Here is a 22,005-nt window from a genome sequence, read left to right as displayed (position 1 = left end):
TGTGATAGTGAGTTTTCTACCTTTTGTTATTTTGCACCTTTCGTTTGCAGAACGTGATGATGATACCGGACAGGACTGAATAGTCATCGCAGACCCCTGGTGGCAAGATGTCAATGGTTACATAGTTCCCTACTTGTCCTTTTAGTCCTAATACATCATGATTTTTTTTTTTCAAAGAAAAAGAAAATCATTTAATCATTTCAAATGTGGAAAATAGAAGCATTATGCTGGAATGAACCCTAATTAGCAAACAATCTATGTGCAATAAACACGTGCTGTAGGACTAACCCACACGTGAAATGATATCATTATTAAGATGTTGTTGGTTAAGGGGCTGCTAAATGACTGGCAGATGAATCAGGATTAGAACATTTTATTTGTCATCTCTTGAAGTGGATATTATGTTGCGTATCTTTCTGGGCCAGAGATCACAACACGGCCTGTAGCTCTATCTATGGCCACTGCACCTGCAGAGCAGAACGCTCATTTATCTGCCATGACATCCCTTGCTGAGAAAAGAAGAGGACTTTGTTGTTCAGCAGTTTAAAGAGTTTCTTTATTGCACTGCTGAAATTATGCATCCCGAAATAAATTGGAACATTTCATGTCAATGGATCCATTTAATTGTCAATGGTTTCACACATTCGCCAACCTTAGTATACTTGAAACCCAAACGTGCAGCAAGCAGAAATAGCTGTGTGAGCCTTCTCAGGAATAAACTGTATAGAGAAACAGATAAAGTGCTAAATTGTCAAATTCTAAATTGTGATTGGAATCATCGGAACTAAAAAACAGTAAAAGCTTAGACAAGACATTGGTAGTACATCAATAAATAAAATAAATAGCTTCGTTCATCCTTTTCAAATCTTATCCCCACAGGTCTTAGAGGGAGGGCAGCTCACGCAGGAGGAGAGCAAAGGACGGACGGTCTTCTGGTTTCTGAGAATGAGAACGTGGAAACAAAAGTGTCATTGCTCAGCGTTTGGCGCATTGGGTTTTTTTTTTTGTCTACGTCAGCAGTTGCCCCGCTTTAGTCATTTCTTGGGCCCACCTCCTTCCAGCACCACTCCATGAGCCGGTGGATGGCTTCCGGGGCCAAGCGTGGCTTCAGGAGCCTCAGGCCTTTGTTCAGGGACTCCACCACTTCGACATTGGAGTGGTTCTCGTAAGGAAGTCGGCCCTCGTTGTACACCTCCCACATGAGCACACCTGGGCGGGGGGGGGGGAGACTCCAATTGTTTTGAATGACCATCACAAAGTTAGTGTTCATCAAAACTACACGCAATCATGCCTCACCGACAGACTTACTTCATAAAAAAAATCAAGATGCTATCCCTGCTACATAAAAACGCACTGTTGATTGACCAAATGGATGGATGTCCAAATCCATTTGAAAAAGTTGTAATAAGAGCTATTTATTTTTACGATACTCCTTTGCATCACTCCAAGAAATGTACTATTAATACTTTTGTGCAGACATATACAAGGACTCAAACTAATGAAATATATTACATTTAAAAAATAAACCAATGCTCTTTAACATTTAGCGTTCCTTTGTTCAGAAATGACTTAATCACTTAATTTTTCGCGTAAAGTGGTCGAGCCAATATGCTATCATTAAAAGTCAATTGATTTTGATTTGTACTCAACTAGCCAACAGAAACCTGATGTTTTAATGTGATGGATACACATCGACTCACCAAATATATAACTAGTTGAAAACAACATATTCAGATTCGATTATCTTGAAAGCGTGCATCAAAAGACTGATTGTTATCGGCTCCAAAGACAACAAGTCTAACGCTCAACATGCACATAACAAGTGAAAGGAACAGAGATGGAAGCATAAACACACCAAATGACCAGATGTCAGACTTGCTGCTGAACTTGGAGAACTTGATGACCTCTGGCGCCGACCACCTGACGGGGAACTTGGAGCACTGGGAGCTTGTGTACTGATCATCAAGCACAAATCTACAGGAGACATCATGGCATGGCAGTAAATATAAGCTGACTTTGAGCCATAGCATAAACACGATAAAGATATGATTAACACAACACGGTGGACATTAGTGATTCGACTCGGTGAGGCGCATACCTGGTCATGCCGAAGTCGGACACCTTCACCTCATTGTTCTTTGAAACTAGACAGTTCCTGGCAGCCTGCAGAAGAAAAGGAAACCGAGGAAAGATTCCAACAGACTGCAGATCCATGAATGCATCGTGACAATAGCTTATCTTTTGGTTTACCAGATCTCTGTGGATGAAGTTGGAGTTCTCCAGGTACGCCATCCCCTCACTGACATCCATGCACATACTCAACATGGTGTCCTGAGAGAAGTGCCCCTTCCTGGCTCGCAGGTAGTCCGACAGACAGCCGTTGTCCATGAACTCAAACACCAGACACATGGGGGAGCGCTGGGTGTGCACGGCGTAGAGCTGGACCAGCTTACAATGAGACAGCCTCCTGTCAAAATGCACGCAGACCCACTTGTTAGCAGACCGGCCCCGTACGGCACGACCGACCCGAGGCAACTCCATGAACTGCACTTACATCATGACTCTCGCCTCTTCTTTAAAATCCTCGTCTGACATGCACTCTTCTCGTATCGTCTTCACTGCCACCTTGCTGTCCCTCCATCTCCCTTCCAGCACGAGACCAAACTGGCCGCTGCCCAACTCCCGACCGAAGGTCAGCTCCTCTGGGTCCAGCTCCCACTGATCTGTTAAGCAGCCAACACGGGGTAATCTTTTGTTGAAGGAAGGATAACTTAAATTATAATAATTAGCTTCATCAATAAATCATTAAAAACATTATGAAAGTCACAGGTTTTTTGACACAACGCCAAACCGGTCACGTGATTGTCATGGAGCGCTGAACGCACCCTGCGTGTAGTTGTCAGAAAGAAATCGTCAGGTTATTATGGTTTTCAACTCCAGTTCAACAGGTTTGACCCATGTACACAACAGCACATCCTCTGACCTGTTGAGGGGCCGGCGATGTCCTTAGAGCAGCAGCCCCCGTCTTGAGATACTGGGTGTCGCAAACGAGTTATCAGGCCTGCAGCACAGACAACATGTCCCTATTTTATCATTTTCAATAAATGACAATAGCCCTTTGTTACACGGTGCAGCTGTTTAATCAGCAGAACTTCCTCTTGGCAACCAGTTGTTTCTGTGTGTGTGTTCATGCAGTGGCATGCGCTAAGCCAGTGAACTTACCCGCAGCGTTGTGTTGATGGTAATGGACGAGCTCAGGAATGGTGCTGAACAGGTACTTCTCTGCTAGGTAGAACTTGGACTCTGCAGTTTCCGTCTGTCGAATTTGGTAATGTTTGACTCTTGGATTCTTCTCCCCGTTAGAGCTTAAGATGGCAAACATATGCTTTTTATGCGACCAATCACACTCGTTGGCAAAAAGGAGCATTTGAAGTGTTGAATATCATTAAATATCAACAAGCAGTATATGACGTGAGAAAAATGTCAGAGATTGAGTCACATTTAAACACAGGCATGACAACCTAGTTGTTAATGTGGGTGTATTATGTAAATGTTTATACAGTTTTAAATTGGAAAGGGTAGGGCAAAGGTTCTTTTAATATGTGTCTCTCTGTATCCAAGAATGTGAAAGAAACAGTGTATATAAGGCTTTTTTTGAACAAACCGTGGTTACAAATGAACAATAAAGAAGTCATCAAGTACATCAGATGTATTCATGTCCAGCACCATATTTTCTACTAATCATACAGCATTATCAAATAAACCCTAAATACATGGGAAGGAAGTCAAATCACCCCGGGGCTTTGGTGAAGACGGACACTGTGTAGACTCCCGCTTGTCTTGAGTCACGCACCATAAAGGCGCCTTCTTTTCCCTAAAGGTGGAAACGAGTATCATATAAATCACAATTATCACCATGAAACAATCCTTTTGTGATTTTGTGCTTGTGTTTTTATTAGTATTCATATTGACTAGTTGATGATGGATTACTGGTCCACCTTTCACTTGTAAAACCGAGCAAAACACTTATCAGCAGGAAATTCAACGTTGGAGAAAACACTGTGGTTGTGAGAAATGTTCTTGTGGCCAATGACACCTCACAATAGTGTTCAGCAGGTGCATTCGCATTCACTTTGCAAATGTGTGACTGCTGGAGGTGGGAGAGTCAAAAATGCAGAAACGTCCTGATAATTAACTTCAAAATTATTATGTGGAGGAGGTTTTCTGTTGAAACGCAGATGGAAGATGGAATAATCACTGGATCCTTAAATACTGATATTTGTTTTACCTGTTTCATTAGCAAATCCTCTGCCATGCCCCTGGTTATGTTTTTGTTGTACCATCTGGGGGGAGACATATTAACCACAAATAAGTGGGCAGAACAGATTCAGGGAGAAGGAAAAGAACAAAGAAACTACAACTCACTTAAATCTCTGGAAGTTGGCTCCGGATTTTTCGGCTACATACGTACTGGGCACAAAGCCCGTGTTTCTGATGAGCGGTCAGGAATATGAATTAACAGCATACTCATAATCATCCTTACTATTAAGTACAACAATTAAGAATGATTTTCTGTTACAAAGTGCGGGCTCCTTCTGGGGCTTACCCTCTGTCATCCCGCACGGCCCACCAGTCGCAGTGGCCTTTGTTGACCAGGGTGTACTCCTGGTCTTTCCGAAGGGGCAAGTCAGCGCCTCCAGGGGGCGTGTAGTCCTGCAGGGCGATGACCGTACCTGTATCGTGCAGTTCCATCTTTCAGGGATGGGAAAAAGAAAATTGCATGTGATAATGTGAATTTTATTTTGCTAAATAAATTCCATCAAACTCTTTGGTGATTTATATTCTGTGAGTAACATTTTGATGAACACAAAATGCCTCACGGCAGTGAGAGACAGACCTGGAAGAGAAGCAACCCAAAACAGATGTATACACCTCAAAGATATGTACTTGACCTTAACAAACTAAATCACAATGATATTTAAGTAATAGTAAATCATCAGCTATAGATGAGTGCCAATAATTGCTGTTTACGAGCAAAACAATTTGAGCTGTGAAATCGTATTTGTGCCGAAAGCAAAGCAGCATACCATACAAGCAAACAGGATAATCATTTTGTACACCTTGCAAATTCAACAGTGTTGACTAACAAAACAAAACAATTTCATCAGCTTGTTATATGTGCTTTTGAAAGTGATACCTCTTTATCTGGGAGTTGAGGAAGTGGCTTTTTAGAAGCTGTGGAATGAGAAACATGCAATCAGCAGTTGATTTTGAATCACCCGAAATGTACAAAACAGCAACTTCACACTGGTTTTTGAAGATTGTTTAGTTATGTTTAGTTATTAGAAAAAAGATTTTTTTTGTTTTTTTCCATGAGCACATGACTCATGTCACACTAAATCAAATACACAAATTAGACTTGATGTGAATATGTCAGAAACAAGGAGAAGAGAAGAAACTATACCAACCATAACCCACTGGGTCATACAAATGACAACCTGTGGCCAGTTTCCCTGTTTGTTGACAGCATCTCCATTTTCCATCCGTCCAGAAGTTTGGGTGGTATTTGGTGGCCAAATCGTTAGACTTTGTCTCTACATCAGGCATAATAAATTAAAATATAGTTTGAAATATTGAGCTCATGAATCAAAATCACTGTTGCAAAATAATTTCTTGCACTACCGCCGTTTATAAATACGATGGGGTCAAATAGCTCACCCTCTTTCAGAGCTCTGACCCATCTCAGACGGCAATCATTGTCTGGGGCGAAAATGTACAGGTAGTAGTTGTTGTGAAAAACCTGTAGAGAAGTTTGCATTTGAGAACATGCTTCCGTTGTTGTGTTATGATGCAATTGCACTATGTGTTATGTCATGAGAAAAATTATAATTACAGCATGCAACGTTGTATTGGATTGCATGACCTCACCTGAAACGGGTACTTGTAGTCGCATGGTATTGGAAGATCGCTACACACAATCTCCACACATTTGATTCTGGAGAGCTCGATGCAACCTTTCTGCATGGGCTTTCTCTGAAAGAACATTATCTTAACTTTATGTCTGCTAAACGCACTGTGGATGTGATTCAATGGCTTACAGAATCAGCCTATAGATTGCATCATTTCAATTTAAACATTGTGTATAAATATATGCAGATACTTACTCCAGGGCGGCGTTCAGAGTATTTCAGATCTTGTGTGTCCAATACAAAAAACCTCTCTTTGTAGTTGCACGGTGATGTTCTCTTCTTTTGTTGAGATTTTTTTATCAAAGTTCCCTTCAAAATCACCCTGGGGAACATGGTGGCAGTTCTGAGTAACGCAAAGAATAACTCTGGTGCCTCTTGCCTAATGGAGAGAGAATGAGTACCTCTCAGTGACAGAAAAAAAGCTAGTGGATGATAACCCAACAAAAGCCGTGCAGCTTCCTGTATAAAGTTGTTGCACTCGGTAAACCACATCCTTACGGCATAAAGTGGGTTGTGCTTACACTCCTGTACAGAACACACACAAACTATACAAGCACTCACACGCACTTTTTCCAGCTATGTTGCAATAAGTGTGTGCAGCAATAGGATGGTGATTCTTTAATCTCTCCATTTTTGCACATTTTCCACCAATAGCATGGTGATATAGAAATCGTCAGGTTATTATGTTTTTTTAAAATATAGTCTAGTATTATAGTACCCAGGCAATAGTTTAAAGCGTTATTCTTAATTTAACAAAATATTGAGGGTATGAATTGAAACTCAATATCAAAACGACACCTATTGAAAACTTTGAACCGACCTAAAAACAAGGTTAACTACAATGTTTTCAAACTGAGGTTTTGAGATATGCAAGGTGATCACTAAATGGAATGGAATAGCACCACCATCAGGAAAATTGTTTCTACATCTTAGCCTGCATGTACATTTTGGATGAGTATGGACCAACTTGTCTGGCTCGATTTCCCCTGAAGGTAAGGCAATTTCTATAGATAAAATTAAGAAAGGTAAAAGGGAATAGAAAAAAGAAATGCACAAAAATCAGGCTTAATGTTAAAAAATGCTAATATTTGTTAGGTGTAAAAATATCTGATCTGATTTAGGCTTTATCATGACTGATACAAACATCTTAAAAACTAATACATTTTCAGTTTTTTATTGTGCAATGCCCATTTGGAAAGCAAATTTCTGTGTTTTTGGAACCTCATACAATGCTGATTAATTTTATACCTCAAGCAACTTGTGATGAACTATGGTGAAAATTCTTTTACAATAATAATTGTGATAAAACAATCAACAAAAACATCTGTTCATCCGGCTCCCCAGATGTCATGCTGCCATATTTTTGGAATAACCCAGAGTTGAACATGCTCTTCAGGTAAAGTCCAATCAGCACGACCACCACACGTCACGAGGGTAGATCAGCCAATGGGATCGGGGCAGAGACGGTCACGTCAATGAAAGGAAGGAGCTAGGCTAGCCATGAGCTTAAATACTTGTATGACATTCTATTATTAAGGTGCACATTCAGCAACCAAGGAGTCCCTTTGAGAGGTGCGTAGAAGAATCATCACTGTCGTTCATTTCATTCGCTTAGTTTGTGAGAATGTTACCAGCGGAACGACGCTCACTAGTTAGCGGAAGCTAGCAGATACACTGCTAGTCCAATATTAGCCACATAGCTATTTGACTTAGCAACATTTCTCTCCGAACCGCAGTGTTCTGCTCACAATGTTATGTTATGTCCAGTCGTAGACTAAAATACACACTTGAAAACGTGAATACGTTTTAAGTACGTTATGGATGGAACGTGCTCATTAATCTTCTTCGGTCATTTAGGTACCAACGTAACTAGCATCGCTCGCGTGTTAGCCTCCGCCCGTTCTGACAACTAGCATGCTAACCGTGCTCTTGCATAAGTTACTTCTTATGTAAAAGAATGTGCCTCGGTTTTCTCCCAAAGGTGGAAACTGTCTATCGATTACAATGCATGCTCTAATAGTCCAGCGTTTTAGCCATGCATTCCTAAACTTTTCTGTGGTTTTGTGACAGCTGCAAACACATACTGGTTTGTGGATGAATATTTTCCAAACAAAATAACGTTAGATGAAATTTGCGATCACTGTGAGTGGATCTACTCGTCGTATTTTAGTCGTAGCTGATATTAACTCTGACCATTGGACTTATCTCAGCAGTACAAGTTGAACTTACCAAACATTACTGCCTTTTATTCAATGTAGTTTTCAGTACTGACGCCCTCCTTTGTAACGAGTACTTGTTCTCTTGACACAACATATTATAGTGTTGCACAACGTGTGTGCTCTTCTTTGCCTTAAAACGGCTATAGATTTAAATTCCCAACTTGGTTTGCATTGCTTGGTAAGGAAAACCCGACTGAAGATTTTTGTTTCTGTTTCAGGTCAGCATCATGGGTGAACCACAGCAGGTCAGTGCCCTGCCTCCTCCACCTATGCAGTACATCAAAGAATACACGGATGAAAACATCCGCAAGGGTCTGGTACCTAAGCCACCTCCACCCATCAGAGACAGCTACATGATGTTTGGCAACCAGTTCCAGTGTGATGAACTCATAATCCGGCCACTGGAGAGCCAAGGCATAGAGAGGCTCCATCCCATGCAATTTGACCACAAACGGGAGCTTAAGAAGCTCAATATGTCGATTCTTGTGAACTTTCTTGACCTGCTGGACATCCTTATCAAGAGCCCTGGTAGTATAAAGCGCGAGGAGAAGCTGGAGGACTTGAAGCTTCTGTTTGTACACATGCATCACCTGATAAATGAGTACAGGCCACATCAAGCCAGGGAGACATTGAGGGTGATGATGGAGGTGCAGAAGAGACAGAGGCTAGAGACCGCTGAGAGGTTCCACAAACATCTGGAGAGGGTGGTGGAGATGATCCAGGGCTGCCTTGCCTCTCTCCCTGATGACTTGCCACAGATGGAGGGTCGGGATGTTGCTGGTGAAGTTCCAAGGAGCGTGTCTGAAGGAGCTGGTGTCGGTTCATCTGGACAGGCCCCCTGGTTGAATACGGAACCGATGGATGTTGAGGAGGCGGGTGCCAGCTGTATGGCAGCGGGGCACCAGGACAAGATTATCCCCATTTCAAAGCGGGACAAAATGTTGGACAACGACGCTGCCATGTGCAGTATTATTGATGAAATTGCTTAAGTTGTTTTTCTTTTTTCTTTGACCTAAACGTTGTTGTATATACATAAAGCAAAAATGAAAATGCTGGCTATGTTTTCACCTGAACTCGGGCCTGAATTCTTACTTGGAGTAGGATGGTGTTTTATTCAAAAGCCATTTAGCAGATATTACCATTCCCTGTGAAGATATTCGAAGCATGTAGAAATCACACGGATCAACTGAAAACCCCCCAGAATAAAGACATTTCCAATTTCAGTAGAAGTAATTCATTCTTTTTTTTAATGGAACCTGCTTCATATCAAAGAGACTTTAATGTATTTCAACCCGTTATGTGTTGACATTCCTTCATGTTCACAAATCGCGTAGGAGCTGTCACACACCCTGCATGCTATCTGGCTGTGGCCATGGGCAGGTCGCTTTGCACAAACGTTTTGTAGAAACATAGACCAGTGTAACACGTTTTGTGCTGCATTGTTCCAGCAGCTTCACTCATTAAAAGTTCAGGAAGTCTTTACTGGCAAAACATCTGGTGACACCGATCTAAATTCCCTTAATGCAACACGGAGTAAACTTAAAAGAAATGTACCAAATTGGATTACCCCTTTGGGAGGGAGTTTCCATATATAAGCATGGCATCTCGCAGGGGTCTGGGTGTCTTTGTGGCCCTCTGATGCCACGGGCTACGACCCTATGAATGTAAGAGGCTCCGGTGTTTGGCCGGCCACAGGCTCAGGACTCATTTCACCCTCACTGACTTCCATGAGACAGATTCCAACTGACACAAACCGACTTGTGTAACCGAAACTTAGCCCACTCATGCAGTTTGCACCTACACGAAGGCGCATTACACAATTTGGACATGTTTGCACGTGGCTTTTCCCCGGATATGTAAGTAAACCAACTGGGTGCACGTTAAGATCTTGCAGCCCCGCCCCCCTCCCCCGACTGTTGTTATCCCCGGCTGGGATTCCCTTTTACCGCGACAGCGACATTTCCATATTCTGCAGACGTGAGTGGACTCTTTTGTCCTGCCCACTGCACGAGGCATAAGCCCAACGACTCGTTCGTCCCACATATCAGATGTTTGCACTCCATAGCATGAAACTTTAGTCGCAGGAATTATGTTACGAAACTCGCCATCCTTCGCTTTCACAACAGGGCGGAAAGCCATCCGTTCGGCCAATGGGATTGCGCGCTGCTGCGTCACGTGGTCTTTATTTATGTAACGTAATGGTGTTACACAGTAACCCACCTTTGTGGCCGTGGATACGTCGAAACGGGGGTTAAAACGACTTCAAGGAACAGTGCCAATGGGGGAATATTCCGGTGTGGTTCGTGTGGCCTTTATCGAGATCAGAGCCGCGCGTTGAATCGAAAGCTGAGTTCCGTTTTATTCTCCGTGCGTCAAAGGGGAGGACGTTAGGTGTCCCAAACCGAAGACGAAGTTGGAATTGGACAGTGTCAATGGATACTATTTTTTTTATCTGCAAAGGAAATTATTAAGGTGAGGACAATTGCTCAAATTTAGCAGGAAAAAAAAACAAAAAACCGGTCGGCTTCGAGCTGATGGGAAAAGACCCATTTACTTTATCGCTCTGGCTGTCAGTGTGTTATGTCAATGGTCCACGCAATGCTCTAACACACACTCGCGTTCTCCGTCCGCATTGCTTTGACGAAAACACACACACACACACTTGCCCTCGTGGGACGTTTTTTTTTTTTTCCTTCTTCTTCTGGTGACATAACCCATCCACCATGGATCTGCTGGAGTGTCCCCTCTGTCTCTTCCTGATGTGCGAGCCGGTGACCATGTCCTGCGGACACACGTTCTGCAGGAGGTGCGCGGGGGGCTACCTCCCATCCAAATGCCCGTCGTGCAAAGAGAGGTTAAAACAAAAAGAGGTAAAAAGCATGAAGAACAACGTTTTGCTCATCGGCATCGTGGAGAAGTGCTGCCCGGAGGAGACAAAGACCAAGTGCCATTTACAGGAGAAGCTCAAAGCCAACGAGTTCCCGGAAGCTTTACGCATCGCAAACGAGGGGCTGCACTTAGGTAAGGAATCACCTTCATGACGTCACTAGACGCTTGTTTATGAGGAGCGGTCAAGCAAGATCCGGGGCTAAAAAGGGGGGGAGGGGAGGGGGGCAGCTTGGATTACCTAAGGTCACATTTCCATAAAAACGGGGCAGGCAGTCTGGTGTCCCACTTTTACGCACCGCTCGAACCGTTTGGGCCGTTGCCCCGGCAACGGTGGCTGATGGCGCGTCCTCATCTGCTCCCTAGAACTCAGTCACAGCGTGCGCAGCAGCCAGTGCAGATGTGGGACTCACCATATTCCCTGTCCAAGGCCATCGATGACCTGACTATATAACTCGCTACGCTAAACTGTCTTCAGGGCACGCTGAATCTTTTAGGGCAACACAGCAAAAACGCCAAAACCGACTCCTGCAGTCAAAAGACGAAACACCCTTGCAAACAGATCTTCTCCAATACCTTATCTTTGCACCCTCTGTATGTGCGACTGGCCTTATTTTCTCCATGCAGCAGTGAGAAGGCTAATACACAAGGTGCCTAGTTGAGTTTTATCTGGTCACTAGGTGTCCAGGGGATCGTGGGAGTGGTTTTAGCGGGACAGTGAATCGCCTTGAGGAATTACCTACAGGTAACCCAGAGAAACACTGCTGCTCCCCTAGCTTTTTGTTCTTGTGTAAGAATGTCAGGGCGGCTTTGTTTATATAACTTTACCTAACGCTAATTGTTGGTGTCGCAGTTGTGTTAAAGTACAGCACCGCCCTGCTGTGCATTGTCTGAGCAGAGCCACAGTGCGCAGGCGGCCCCCTACCTGCCATGCCGATTTTGTGTCAACAGGCGTGTAAACAGATTTGAAGCATTGAAGCCCACCCTCCTGCCAATAACGTGTGGATTGCATCTCCTGCCTTTTCTCTTGTCCTTACTCTCCTCTCCGCCCTTCATTTCTTTTGTGTCTTTAGCCCCCAACGATCAGAGTTTGAAGCTGTATAGAGCCGAAGCTAACGGGGGCCTGATGCGTTTTTCCGACGCTCTGACGGACCTCGACGACCTCTGCTGCCTTCGTCCTAACTGGACTGAGGTGAGAGATATTGGCAGAGGTCAACACAAACCAATCGGTTAAAGTCGTCCGTTAAGGGCGCCAAATGTTCACTTCAGTTCCCCCTTCTGTTTCTCTGCCGATTTGAACCCTGAACTCCGCCGGTCGGTTTTTTGACATGCGTGTGAACAGCAGGCACCTTGTGTCAGTGTGCAGAGCTGAGGCTTTGGAGACATTTTCTCTGCTTGTACTGGTGTTATGTCGTTTGCAAAGTTATGCAAACAGCTACTTATTTTGTTACGCCATTTAGCTGGTGGGTGGTGCTGTGATTCAAAAATACCTACTGGATAGAATAGTTTGAATATAATTATTTTTGTTCAAGAGACGTGTTACAGGATTACTTACAGATTTCACCTTCGCATTATGTTATTCAAAGGTACAAATATGAAAAGCGTTAGAATACTACAATGCAGTTCAGATAGTTCTGTTATGTTGTCCGAGTGCAGGTTGGCTCACCCGTAACGGCGTTGATGTGCTGACGCTCTCCATCGTTGCAGGGCTTCTTCCGTAAAGGGAGTGTACTGCTGGAAATGGGTCAGCAGACAGACGCCCTCATCCAGTTCCACCGTTGCCTAAAACTTCAAGCTGACTTTGCACCTGCAAAGAGCCAGATCAAGAAGGTTGGTCTGAGGGTATTATTCGTGTTAAATTGATTTAAAAAAAAAACATAAATAAGGACATTTCTCCTGCAAACTGACAAGACTGTAGTTTATCTTAGATACTTTATACTTTTTAGAGTTAAAGCTGCAGCAGAAATGAATCGCCTCACAGCAGTGGTATCAGACCTGCACGTATCATGTACACATATATGAGTTGATCAATAAACTCTATTCCATAAACAACGAGCCTGAGTAGATGGAATATGAATGGTAGCACTATTGTCTGATTGATTTTATATAGGTCACTTTACGGTTGTCGGTGGTTATTGTTCTTACTAAATGTCTTTTAATATTAATACTAATGTCGTAATTTCTTCTTCTTATTGATGCTGATAGTAGTATTGATATTAATTAACTTTAGATAACGTGTTTTAACTGGGACGGGCATGTCATTCAACTAATACCTCATTGCTATTATAAATTAGTTTAATCTCCAATGTTTACCTCCTCATTTACCTTACACCTTCATTCCAAAATCCCTTTGTATTTGCATCTTGTCATGAATTCAAATGGCAGATTCTGGAGGTGGAGGGCATGGCCGTGCCGGACGAGGTGTCCTGCATCTTGCAAGTGGTGTCCGAGTACTTGAGAGGGCCGTGCCCCATTACCAGCCTCAGTGGCTCCCAGGGGCCATCTCAACCCAAGGGCCTCAAACATCCACGCGGGGAAGGCGTAGAGGGAAAAGAGGGGCGAGCGGCACACCAGGTGAGCCCTCGCGCGCGCTTCAGCGTTATGGTTCGGGTACGAGGTTTTCCAATGCAACCATAATCAACCGTAAGTTTGTCTTTCGGGCTCCTCGGTGAAGCAGGACATGGGTACCGAGTGCTGCCTCAGCCTCTGCCAAGCGGTTTCCTTCCTCCCCGCGGCCGAAGAGGACGAGGAGATGACAATGAGGAGGGGCGATGGGCACGGCACGGGTACGCACGCGCACACACCAGTGCACACGGACAACGATTTTATTTAAAAAAAACTTTCCTCAATCTGAATCCTCTCTGTCACTGTCGCTACGAACAGCTTTACCACAAACACCCACCAGATGGTTTGGAAATGCATAATAATTGCTGGTTCTTTCTCAGCGGGGCGAAAACATCAAGAAACTCTGGAAGTTCTCAGCGTGTCGGACTTTGAGTGCCCTCTCTGCATTAGGTCGGTGCCCCGCAGCATTGTAATCTCTAATCAGTAAGGCTTTTCTGGTCCTTACGTCTTCTGCCGGAGTGTCGTATATCAGTTTGATGGTTGGTTAATGTTTAATCAAGCTGACGCCACGCCGCACAAGCGGACGGCAGATGCACAGCAGAAGGCGTGGAGGTCCTTCCCCGAGGCCGCGTTAACGTCCTGTGTCTGTCGTCTGAAGGTTGTTCTTTGAGCCGGTCACGACGCCCTGCGGTCACACCTTCTGCAAGAACTGCATCGAGAGGAGTCTGGACCACAACCTGCGCTGTCCGCTCTGCAAACAGCCGCTACAGGAAGTAACCACCTACAGACACTCGCACACATGCACCTGTTTCTAACTTGCCCCGATCCCGTTAAGAGCACTTTTTAAAAAGTTTTGATTTTGCCTTTTGTGTTGTGGCAATGACACAAATCCAGCTCCAGCGGGGTAAGATCTTTTCCAATAGTCATACTTGATTTTTATATAACTAATCAGATAATTCACATGAAGGTTAATGTTGAGAGAAGTTCCTGGTTCCTTTCATGTGATGTCTGATTACACCTATAATAAACCTCACTGTCGTAACAGCTGTGTTTATGCATTTATCTCCTGGCATATGCGGCTGACAACAGGCTCACTTTAGAACTTAGTGACAACTTCAACATATGTTAATGCATAATTGCTTAAAAAGTGATCAGTTTATGTTTCTTAAGTCTGTTACATAAATTGGTCAACAACGTTACTTTGATATCACAGATCTGCACATATTTTATGGTACTTTTATCAAAATCAACTTCTAAAGAACCCTTCCCCCCGAGCAGCCGTCTTGAGCATCATAATGTTGCTATTAAGCCGTAGATCTCTCTTCTCTTGCCAGTACTTTAAAAACAGGAAGTACAACCCCACAGTTCTGCTGCAGGACATCATGACCCGACTTTTCCCCTCGCCGTTGGCGGAGAGGAAGCAGGTCCATGACGCGGAGATGGCGGAACTGTCCAAGTACGCACCTGTCATCGGTCGACGCTTGTGATTCATTTGTACAACTTATATCGTGCCTTTTCCTCACTGTTCTATCCCTCCATTTATTTTTATGTTTTGTCTCCTCCTTTTGTAGTCTGACTACGGACATCCCTATATTTGTTTGCACGGTGGCCTACCCCGGAGTCCCGTGCCCCCTGCACATCTTTGAGCCTCGATATCGTCTGATGATGCGCCGCTGCATGGAGACTGGCACCAAAAAATTTGGCATGTGCTGCTATGAGCATGGCAAGGGGTATGCTATCTACTTTTTTTGTTTTGATTATCCATGGCAACCTATTTATTTGAAAATATTGGGACTTGGGTTGATAATGTACAAATGTTAACTGCATCAAAATCAGAGGCGGCCTGTGCATCTTCTACCTGGGCCTTCTGACATGTTACTATGGGTGAATAACCCAAGAACCTCCTCATGACCCCACAGTTACAGGTTATCATCAAACACCTCCTATATAAAACTGTAACATGAAGCTCAACACCTACAAATACGCTAACTGCAGATACATGAATGGACAATGCACATATCAAATCAATGTAACCAACTCAACGACAAGAGCAAGCTCACAACTGTCGGGGAATGGAGAGCACGTGTTTGATGTGTTCCTCGCTGTGAAGCTCGCAGCAGGCTCGGTGGAACCCGATGCAATGGTCAGCAAGGCTAGCAGAAGCAGACAGCCCAATGGGCAAAGTAAAGCTCAGTCATAGGTGACCCTGAGTGGGTGGCAAATAGCAGCTCGTGACCAATCTGGGCTGAGATAGGCTGGATGTTTTCATGACCCTCCAGAGATTTGATCATAGCTCCACTGTACGTATGTTGTAATACGGCAGTGCATTTTCTGATAAATATCCTCTTAGCTTAACTGATATTGAAATATGCCAAATAATAATGTATGAGGGTGTTTTGTTGCTAAAACTCTTTGTATTCCATATGGAAGTTGAATTATTTTTATCTAAACATTTGGACTGAAAGAATGACTCTTACTACATTTCAGTAGTTCTTGTGAGATTAGTTCCTCCTGCCTCTTTAACATGAATTGAGGGAACACAACACTTTGCTGATCTTCTACCACAACGAGTACTTCTCATAGCCTTTCAAAGTGCACAAAGCCCTGCTTTATTAACCATGTTAACATTCAGCAAAAAATCCCTGATTCTACCCTCATTCCAAAAATGACAACATTCCCCAAAAGCTGTTTATATGGTTAATGAAAACTAATATACTACTAATATCCCAATTAGATGCAGCAGTGCACATTCTATTTAATGTGAAAATCTCTTTCCGACCAGAAATGTGGGCTTTTCTTTTGGGCATCCATCTCTACTCCAGCTTTGTAAACTGTCGAGTTTGTGCACAACACAGAGAACGTGGTAAACAGGAATGAGGCCAAAGTAAGGTAAAAACTCCTCGTGAGAAGCACATTCCAAATGCAGTAAAAGACTAAAAGGATAAAAACGGCACAGCCCACAGTCATTGTTTGGTGTTGGAGGGATTAATCGCCTTAGTAATTTGCAGGCAGTTGTATCTATCTTTGATCAATTCAGGTTATATAAACTAAGTAAACTGTCTAAAAAAATAAGAAATCATGTTTGTGTAAGAATTTTGCAAATAACTCGACAAAATGTACATCATTCTATTCTTTCATACCGTAGATGTCTAAAAAGGGTGCGTAATATATCATGTCTGAATCCATTTTGGCCCAAAATGATCATGATTTTGTTCAACTGTTTTTGCAGTAAGATGGATATTTAAACATTCCACCCAATTACTGTTTTGACTAAAACATGAACAAACACCTTAATAAACACGTGAATGAATAAATGACGGTACTGTGGAGTTAAGACTCTCTTGGTTCTGCCCCAGGTTTGCAGACTACGGGTGCATGCTAGAAATCCACAGTCTGGAGCTGCTGGCTGACGGCCGGTCCTTTGTGGACGCAGTGGGCGGCAGCAGATTCAAAGTGCTGAAGAGAAGTCAGCGAGACGGCTACCACACTGCTGATATCGAGTACCTGGAAGACCTCAAGGTCAGCAGCACCTTTTACAGCAGCATTCCAGGATGAACACAAGAAGAAGAAGACCACAAGCTGCACCTCCTGTCTCTTGACCTTTTTTTGCATTCATATCGGTCTATGCGTCCTCTCTCGTGCAGGTTGATGGTAGTGAGTTGGAGCTTCTGGAGCATCTCCATGACAGTGTGTACCAGCAGGCACAGGACTGGTACCAGCGGCTTGGCAGCCGCATTCGCGAGCAGATCAACAGACAGTACGGCAACATGCCCGAAAAGGACGAAAACATTCAGGTTGGGGCTTTAAAATAAGTGTGTTTTTTTTTTACGGTAATTCTGCAATTCAACTTTTGTTTGGATAATTTTTATAAGGGTATTTTTTATCAATGGAAAACAATACTTGACAGGGAAAAAAAACAACAAAGAAAAGGAATCAAGAGAAAATAATGCACAGTGGCAGAGACTAGCCTACATAGGTATTACAACAGGAAAAAACATACATATACACTTATAAAAACAATGTCAGGCCGTATATTTCATGCAACTGACAGATAGTGGGTATTTTATTCTGCTGTTCTGGACAGAACATTTCTAAGTCTTGGTTGGATCACCTGTGGTTTAGGATCATAAGCAAAGGGTCGCATCTTGGTTAAGTGTGATTGTTTTACTTTTAAAGATATTGAACAGCTCTTGCAGACAAAATCTTGTTTTTCCATATATTGGATGAACCTTGCCCACTTTTTCAGAAGGAAAGTCAATTTTTCCATGTCGTGGATTTCTTTCATGATTTCAGTCCAGTTTTCTACAGAAGGTTGCAACTATTATTAGTATTTTCAAGAGTTATATGTCATTTCCTGTTAATTGTCTTAATAGAGTGACTTTCATAAGTACAAGTTCTGCCGCCCACAGATATGCTGCTTAGTTCTCTAAATATTTTCCCAGAATATTATAATATATTATTATACTATTATTAATATCTTGGGCCAGCCCCAAAATATATGGTGGTGGTTTGCTCTTTTTCCCCCACATCTTCTCCAGCACGTTTGGTTTATTGTAGATGAGTATGTCTTTTTTTTTGGTGAGATAAAAGAACAAACAAGGTTCTTCCAGCCAAATTCACCCCACTACATGGAACAGGAGGTCGAAAATGCTGTTTCACACATTGGTTCCCATCTCTGATTGGGTGTTTTTTCCTATAATTCTTTCTCCCATTTCTACTTAATATATATTGTATTTGCCCCTACACCGTTCCAAATTCCCTGGTTAATGAAATGTAAAATGTAAATGTAAAAAACGGCAGACGCTTCTTTGCGTCATCGGAGCGTGAAAAAAGTTGGAACCAGCTCAACTTATTTTGAAATACAAGGCAAGTTAAATTGTATAGCAGATTAAAAAAATAAAGTGATTTAAAGTGCTTCACGTAAAACCATTAAAACATAAAAATAAAGGAAAGGAAAATTTAAACACAATCAAGAGCCTTGATTGAAATATTAAAACAATAGACTAGCTAAATTAGAATAAAGGTTGCAGTGCAGTGAAATAAACAGCAAAAAGCATCCACTTGACTTGACAACATCCTTGAATCTGGTTGCGTGCGTCACACAGCAACAATCTGTGGCTCCATGTCAACGACTTCCATTAGTGACTCGCAGCCCGTTGCCACGTGGCTCAGATTTCACCCAAAAGGCTGAAGTTCTGACGAGTTTCCCCGATAAACACGTTTCCTTTTCTAACCAGTGGCTTACTTCCCTCTAGGCCTCGTCCAACGGTCCGGCCTGGTGCTGGTGGATGCTGTCTGTCCTCCAGCTGGACCCTGCCTATCAAACCACTGTCCTGTCCCTGAGCTCGCTCAAAGACCGCTTAGGACACCTTCGCCTCGTCCTGGAGTACTTCTCTCAGAGCTAGGCCACACCGCTCCGTGGTATTGTGACAACGTGAGAGTCCGTGGAAACCACTGAATGCATCCACACCACAGAGCCATTTCCGTCGCAAACATGCGCGAGCATTCTCCTGATGAAGACTGCTGTAAAAGGGTCTATAGCAGAGGGAGGGATTCTATTACAAAACACAGTGCAGTTGTGCAGAGTTGGGTTTTTTGCTGTTTGCATGTCTTCTCTTTCTCACTGTTTTCTTTCCCGAGGAGTTCAAGGGTTCAGAGTTCTTTCTTAATACACTTTGATACACACCACAGGGTTGAGCAGAGATACTCATTTGGTAGGCCAAACAAATTGTTATTCGTGGCATCAAGTGAATCAGCTTAAATGGTACTGCTGAAAACAGGCAGCAGGCGTCACTGTTGTGTCTCCAATTCTAAACATGAAGAACGTGCGGCATCAGCCAAGCTTGTACGGTGTGCTGCACCGCCGTGTGTTGCCTCGACCGACTCTTTGCATGAACGGAGCTTTGTTTGGAGTGAGACGAAACAATAGCGCACACAATTGGTCAAGGTTTTTTTCAGGACGATGCACATCACAGGATCGAAGGCTTCGAGGGACTCCTGGTCCCTATTTAGTATAAAATATTGCAATAATAATTTATATTTTCACACAGAATGGCTGCAACTGGAGTACCTTTTTTTTTTTTTAAATGAATGACCGGCTGTTGACGCTGTTTGTCATCTTCTGACGTAAAGTGAACCCACGACAATGACGAGACGCAGAAAACGCCTCGGTTTTACAACACAAAACCCGTGGGATGATGCGAGGCGATGGACGTAGTCGGCTGTAGATAAAGAGTCGTTCTCTTTTGCTCTGTTGCTATCTCCATAAGAGAATCACTATGTTTAAAACATCATGAGGCGAGTGGTGTAATTTAGCTCGGGTCAGCCTGCGGGGCGTCTGCGTAGGTCGCATCACCTGCGTCGGGCCCCCACACGTCTCTCCGTCTGTCCGGCCCCTGTGCCGCCGGTCGCGGACCCTTTTGAGTGCCTGGGCCAACTCCACCAGGAGACCTCCAAGTCTTAGCGTTTTCTACACCACATCTGTGACGCACTTTTTTTCCCTCTTATCTTTGCCATTGATATTTGTTGATAATAGTGCTACATTCCATGGAATGTTGAAGCTGCAATGTTACGTATACTTAATTTACGAACATATACAAACTGGGTGAAACATAAACGATTTTTTGTTTTTTTTTACTTAAATAAATGTGCCATCAATATTTCTATGTTGTGTGTTTTCAAGGAATAGTAAGTTAAACAGGCACTGCATTTATGTTCGTCATGGAATCTGACATTGGTCCTTGGCCCTCATGCCTTCTGTATAGTGGACATTAAACTACCATTTCTCACGGCCAGCATATGACTTGAAACAGTCAGAAGTAGTCCAGCAAACACCCTAATAGATGCAGTTTGTGTGATACGGAACAGCATGATATTGTTTCGAATAAAAGGGTTAAACTTGAGACTTCATACGCACAAAAAAATGTCCCATAACGGGCCAGCCAATGGATGGGCTGATGGCAGCATTGGATGGGTGACAGACAACCCACTGAACACTGACCCGGGAATTTACAATCTACTTGAGGGCAAATAAGCCATCTTCTTCCCCACCCTCTAAGATCGGTTAATCAGGTTTAGCTAACATGCTGTAAATGAAGTCATCCGTGATTGAAATCGGCTTAAATGTGCCAGTTATCACAACATGGCTCCAAAGCTAGTTTGGTTGATTTCATTAAAGACACCATCAATTAAGGTCAGTTTCTTGCTGCTACATGACATGATTATAGCTCACTCACAAATAAAAAGGGATCGTGATTCTTATAGAATGGTGCTGAATGACTCATCAACTATTTGTGATAAACACATGACTACGAACCCACAGCTGACGAGGGGGTTGTTGAGGGGCTTCCACGCCTCCTGTTGAACATCTCTATAGAGAGAATCTTTTGCCCGGTGAAATAATTTTGGTGCTCTCTCTCTTTATCAAACCACGTCTCGTTTTGGTTATCATTGATGCCGCCCTCCATTGAACGGGGAATGGGGATGTACGTGGGCCACAGAGATTGGTTTCATATTTGTCTTACTTAGCTTCAAACTGATCCCGGCGCCAATGTGCAATTTCTTATACCACGATGAAATGCTAAATCCATTTGAGAAATAAATGATTGTATACCACAGGGTTTTGATCCAACCAATGGCCAATGAAATGTCTGACTGTCATGAAACGTTTTTAAAACTAATGTGACATTCAATGTCCTCCCGTATAATTGGGCGATCAGAAAATGCCCTTGAACACAGCTGAAACAATGTCAACCTCAGTAGACGGTAGGAAGTAGAGACACGAGTTGTTGCTACCTTCAGTCTGCGCTCAAATCACTATTTAAACACCCTGAAAGTGAAGCAGTTTCTATCTGATTCATTTGTATTTAATCCTCCACCTCAAAGCCAAGGGCATTGAGATCTCTTGACCGGTTCATGTTTATTCACTTGTCCCCTGGATGACTTTCTAAATGTTATTATGAATAAAGCTTTTCAAACACACATTCTGCTTTATCCTTATTGTGTTCCCGTTGAACCTCATGCGACCGATTCTTCGGTCGTTAAGGAGGCTTTTCCAGCTACTGTAAGCGGGGCGGGGGATCTATTGCAATTTACCGCCCTACGGAAATTGTCAAAGGAGGGTTGATGGACGGGGAACGTGTCTCAGATGCTGATAGCGAGAACCATCATGTGCCACATGTGGACGCAGACTTGTCAGTTGGTCATATGTTGTCGTGAATAACAACAACACAATCAAAGCAATGTCAATAAGATCCCTAGAGAAAAACAGCACACTGAATTCGCATGCTACGAATAAACCGTCCACAAGGGGGCACTCTACAACTGTGGAGGAATAGCGTGGTGTCACACAGATGGAATCACACTGT

General features: G+C 43.2%; 3 protein-coding genes across 7 annotated transcripts; 2 read left to right on the top strand and 1 right to left on the bottom strand.

Moving 5' to 3' along the window:
• Positions 1–527: 527 nt before the first annotated feature.
• itk (IL2 inducible T cell kinase) lies at positions 528–8,318 on the bottom strand. 4 transcript variants are annotated; one of them, XM_078102364.1, is made up of 18 exons: positions 8,199–8,315; positions 6,165–6,348; positions 5,929–6,033; positions 5,719–5,800; positions 5,469–5,594; positions 5,198–5,235; positions 4,607–4,752; positions 4,426–4,491; positions 4,289–4,343; positions 3,795–3,874; positions 3,223–3,365; positions 2,984–3,061; positions 2,555–2,723; positions 2,251–2,467; positions 2,099–2,163; positions 1,856–1,974; positions 1,052–1,209; positions 528–939 (listed from the first exon to the last, which is right to left on the bottom strand). In XM_078102364.1, the coding sequence occupies exons 2-18, from the start codon at positions 6,300–6,302 to the stop codon at positions 883–885; spliced, it is 1,842 nt and encodes a 613-aa protein (XP_077958490.1). In that variant the 5' UTR covers positions 6,303–6,348; positions 8,199–8,315; the 3' UTR covers positions 528–882. The 4 variants fall into 4 exon arrangements, with proteins under 4 accessions (XP_077958490.1, XP_040031518.2, XP_040031519.2 ...); XM_040175584.2 differs by having other exon boundaries at positions 2,099–2,467; positions 8,199–8,318; XM_040175585.2 differs by lacking the exon at positions 8,199–8,315 and having other exon boundaries at positions 6,165–6,584.
• Positions 7,314–9,408, top strand: med7 (mediator complex subunit 7). Its single transcript, XM_040175609.2, has 2 exons — positions 7,314–7,541; positions 8,407–9,408. Exon 2 carries the CDS (start codon positions 8,416–8,418, stop codon positions 9,175–9,177), a length of 762 nt encoding a protein of 253 aa, XP_040031543.2. The 5' UTR covers positions 7,314–7,541; positions 8,407–8,415; the 3' UTR covers positions 9,178–9,408.
• Positions 9,409–10,099: 691 nt separating this feature from the next.
• Positions 10,100–21,619, top strand: lonrf4 (LON peptidase N-terminal domain and ring finger 4). Of its 2 annotated transcripts, none has more exons than XM_040175592.2 (12): positions 10,100–11,209; positions 12,148–12,266; positions 12,782–12,904; positions 13,460–13,648; positions 13,752–13,860; positions 14,020–14,089; positions 14,298–14,412; positions 14,974–15,095; positions 15,211–15,369; positions 16,996–17,158; positions 17,284–17,433; positions 18,895–21,619. In XM_040175592.2, the coding sequence occupies exons 1-12, from the start codon at positions 10,912–10,914 to the stop codon at positions 19,042–19,044; spliced, it is 1,767 nt and encodes a 588-aa protein (XP_040031526.2). In that variant the 5' UTR covers positions 10,100–10,911; the 3' UTR covers positions 19,045–21,619. The 2 variants fall into 2 exon arrangements, with proteins under 2 accessions (XP_040031526.2, XP_040031525.2); XM_040175591.2 differs by having other exon boundaries at positions 13,749–13,860.
• Positions 21,620–22,005: the final 386 nt, after the last annotated feature.

The sequence above is a fragment of the Gasterosteus aculeatus genome, chromosome 4 (assembly GCF_964276395.1).
Source record: "Gasterosteus aculeatus chromosome 4, fGasAcu3.hap1.1, whole genome shotgun sequence".
NCBI lineage: Eukaryota > Metazoa > Chordata > Actinopteri > Perciformes > Gasterosteidae > Gasterosteus > Gasterosteus aculeatus.
The sequence above is the reverse complement of the archived record's forward strand: the minus strand, read 5'-3'. Positions and strand labels throughout refer to the sequence as shown.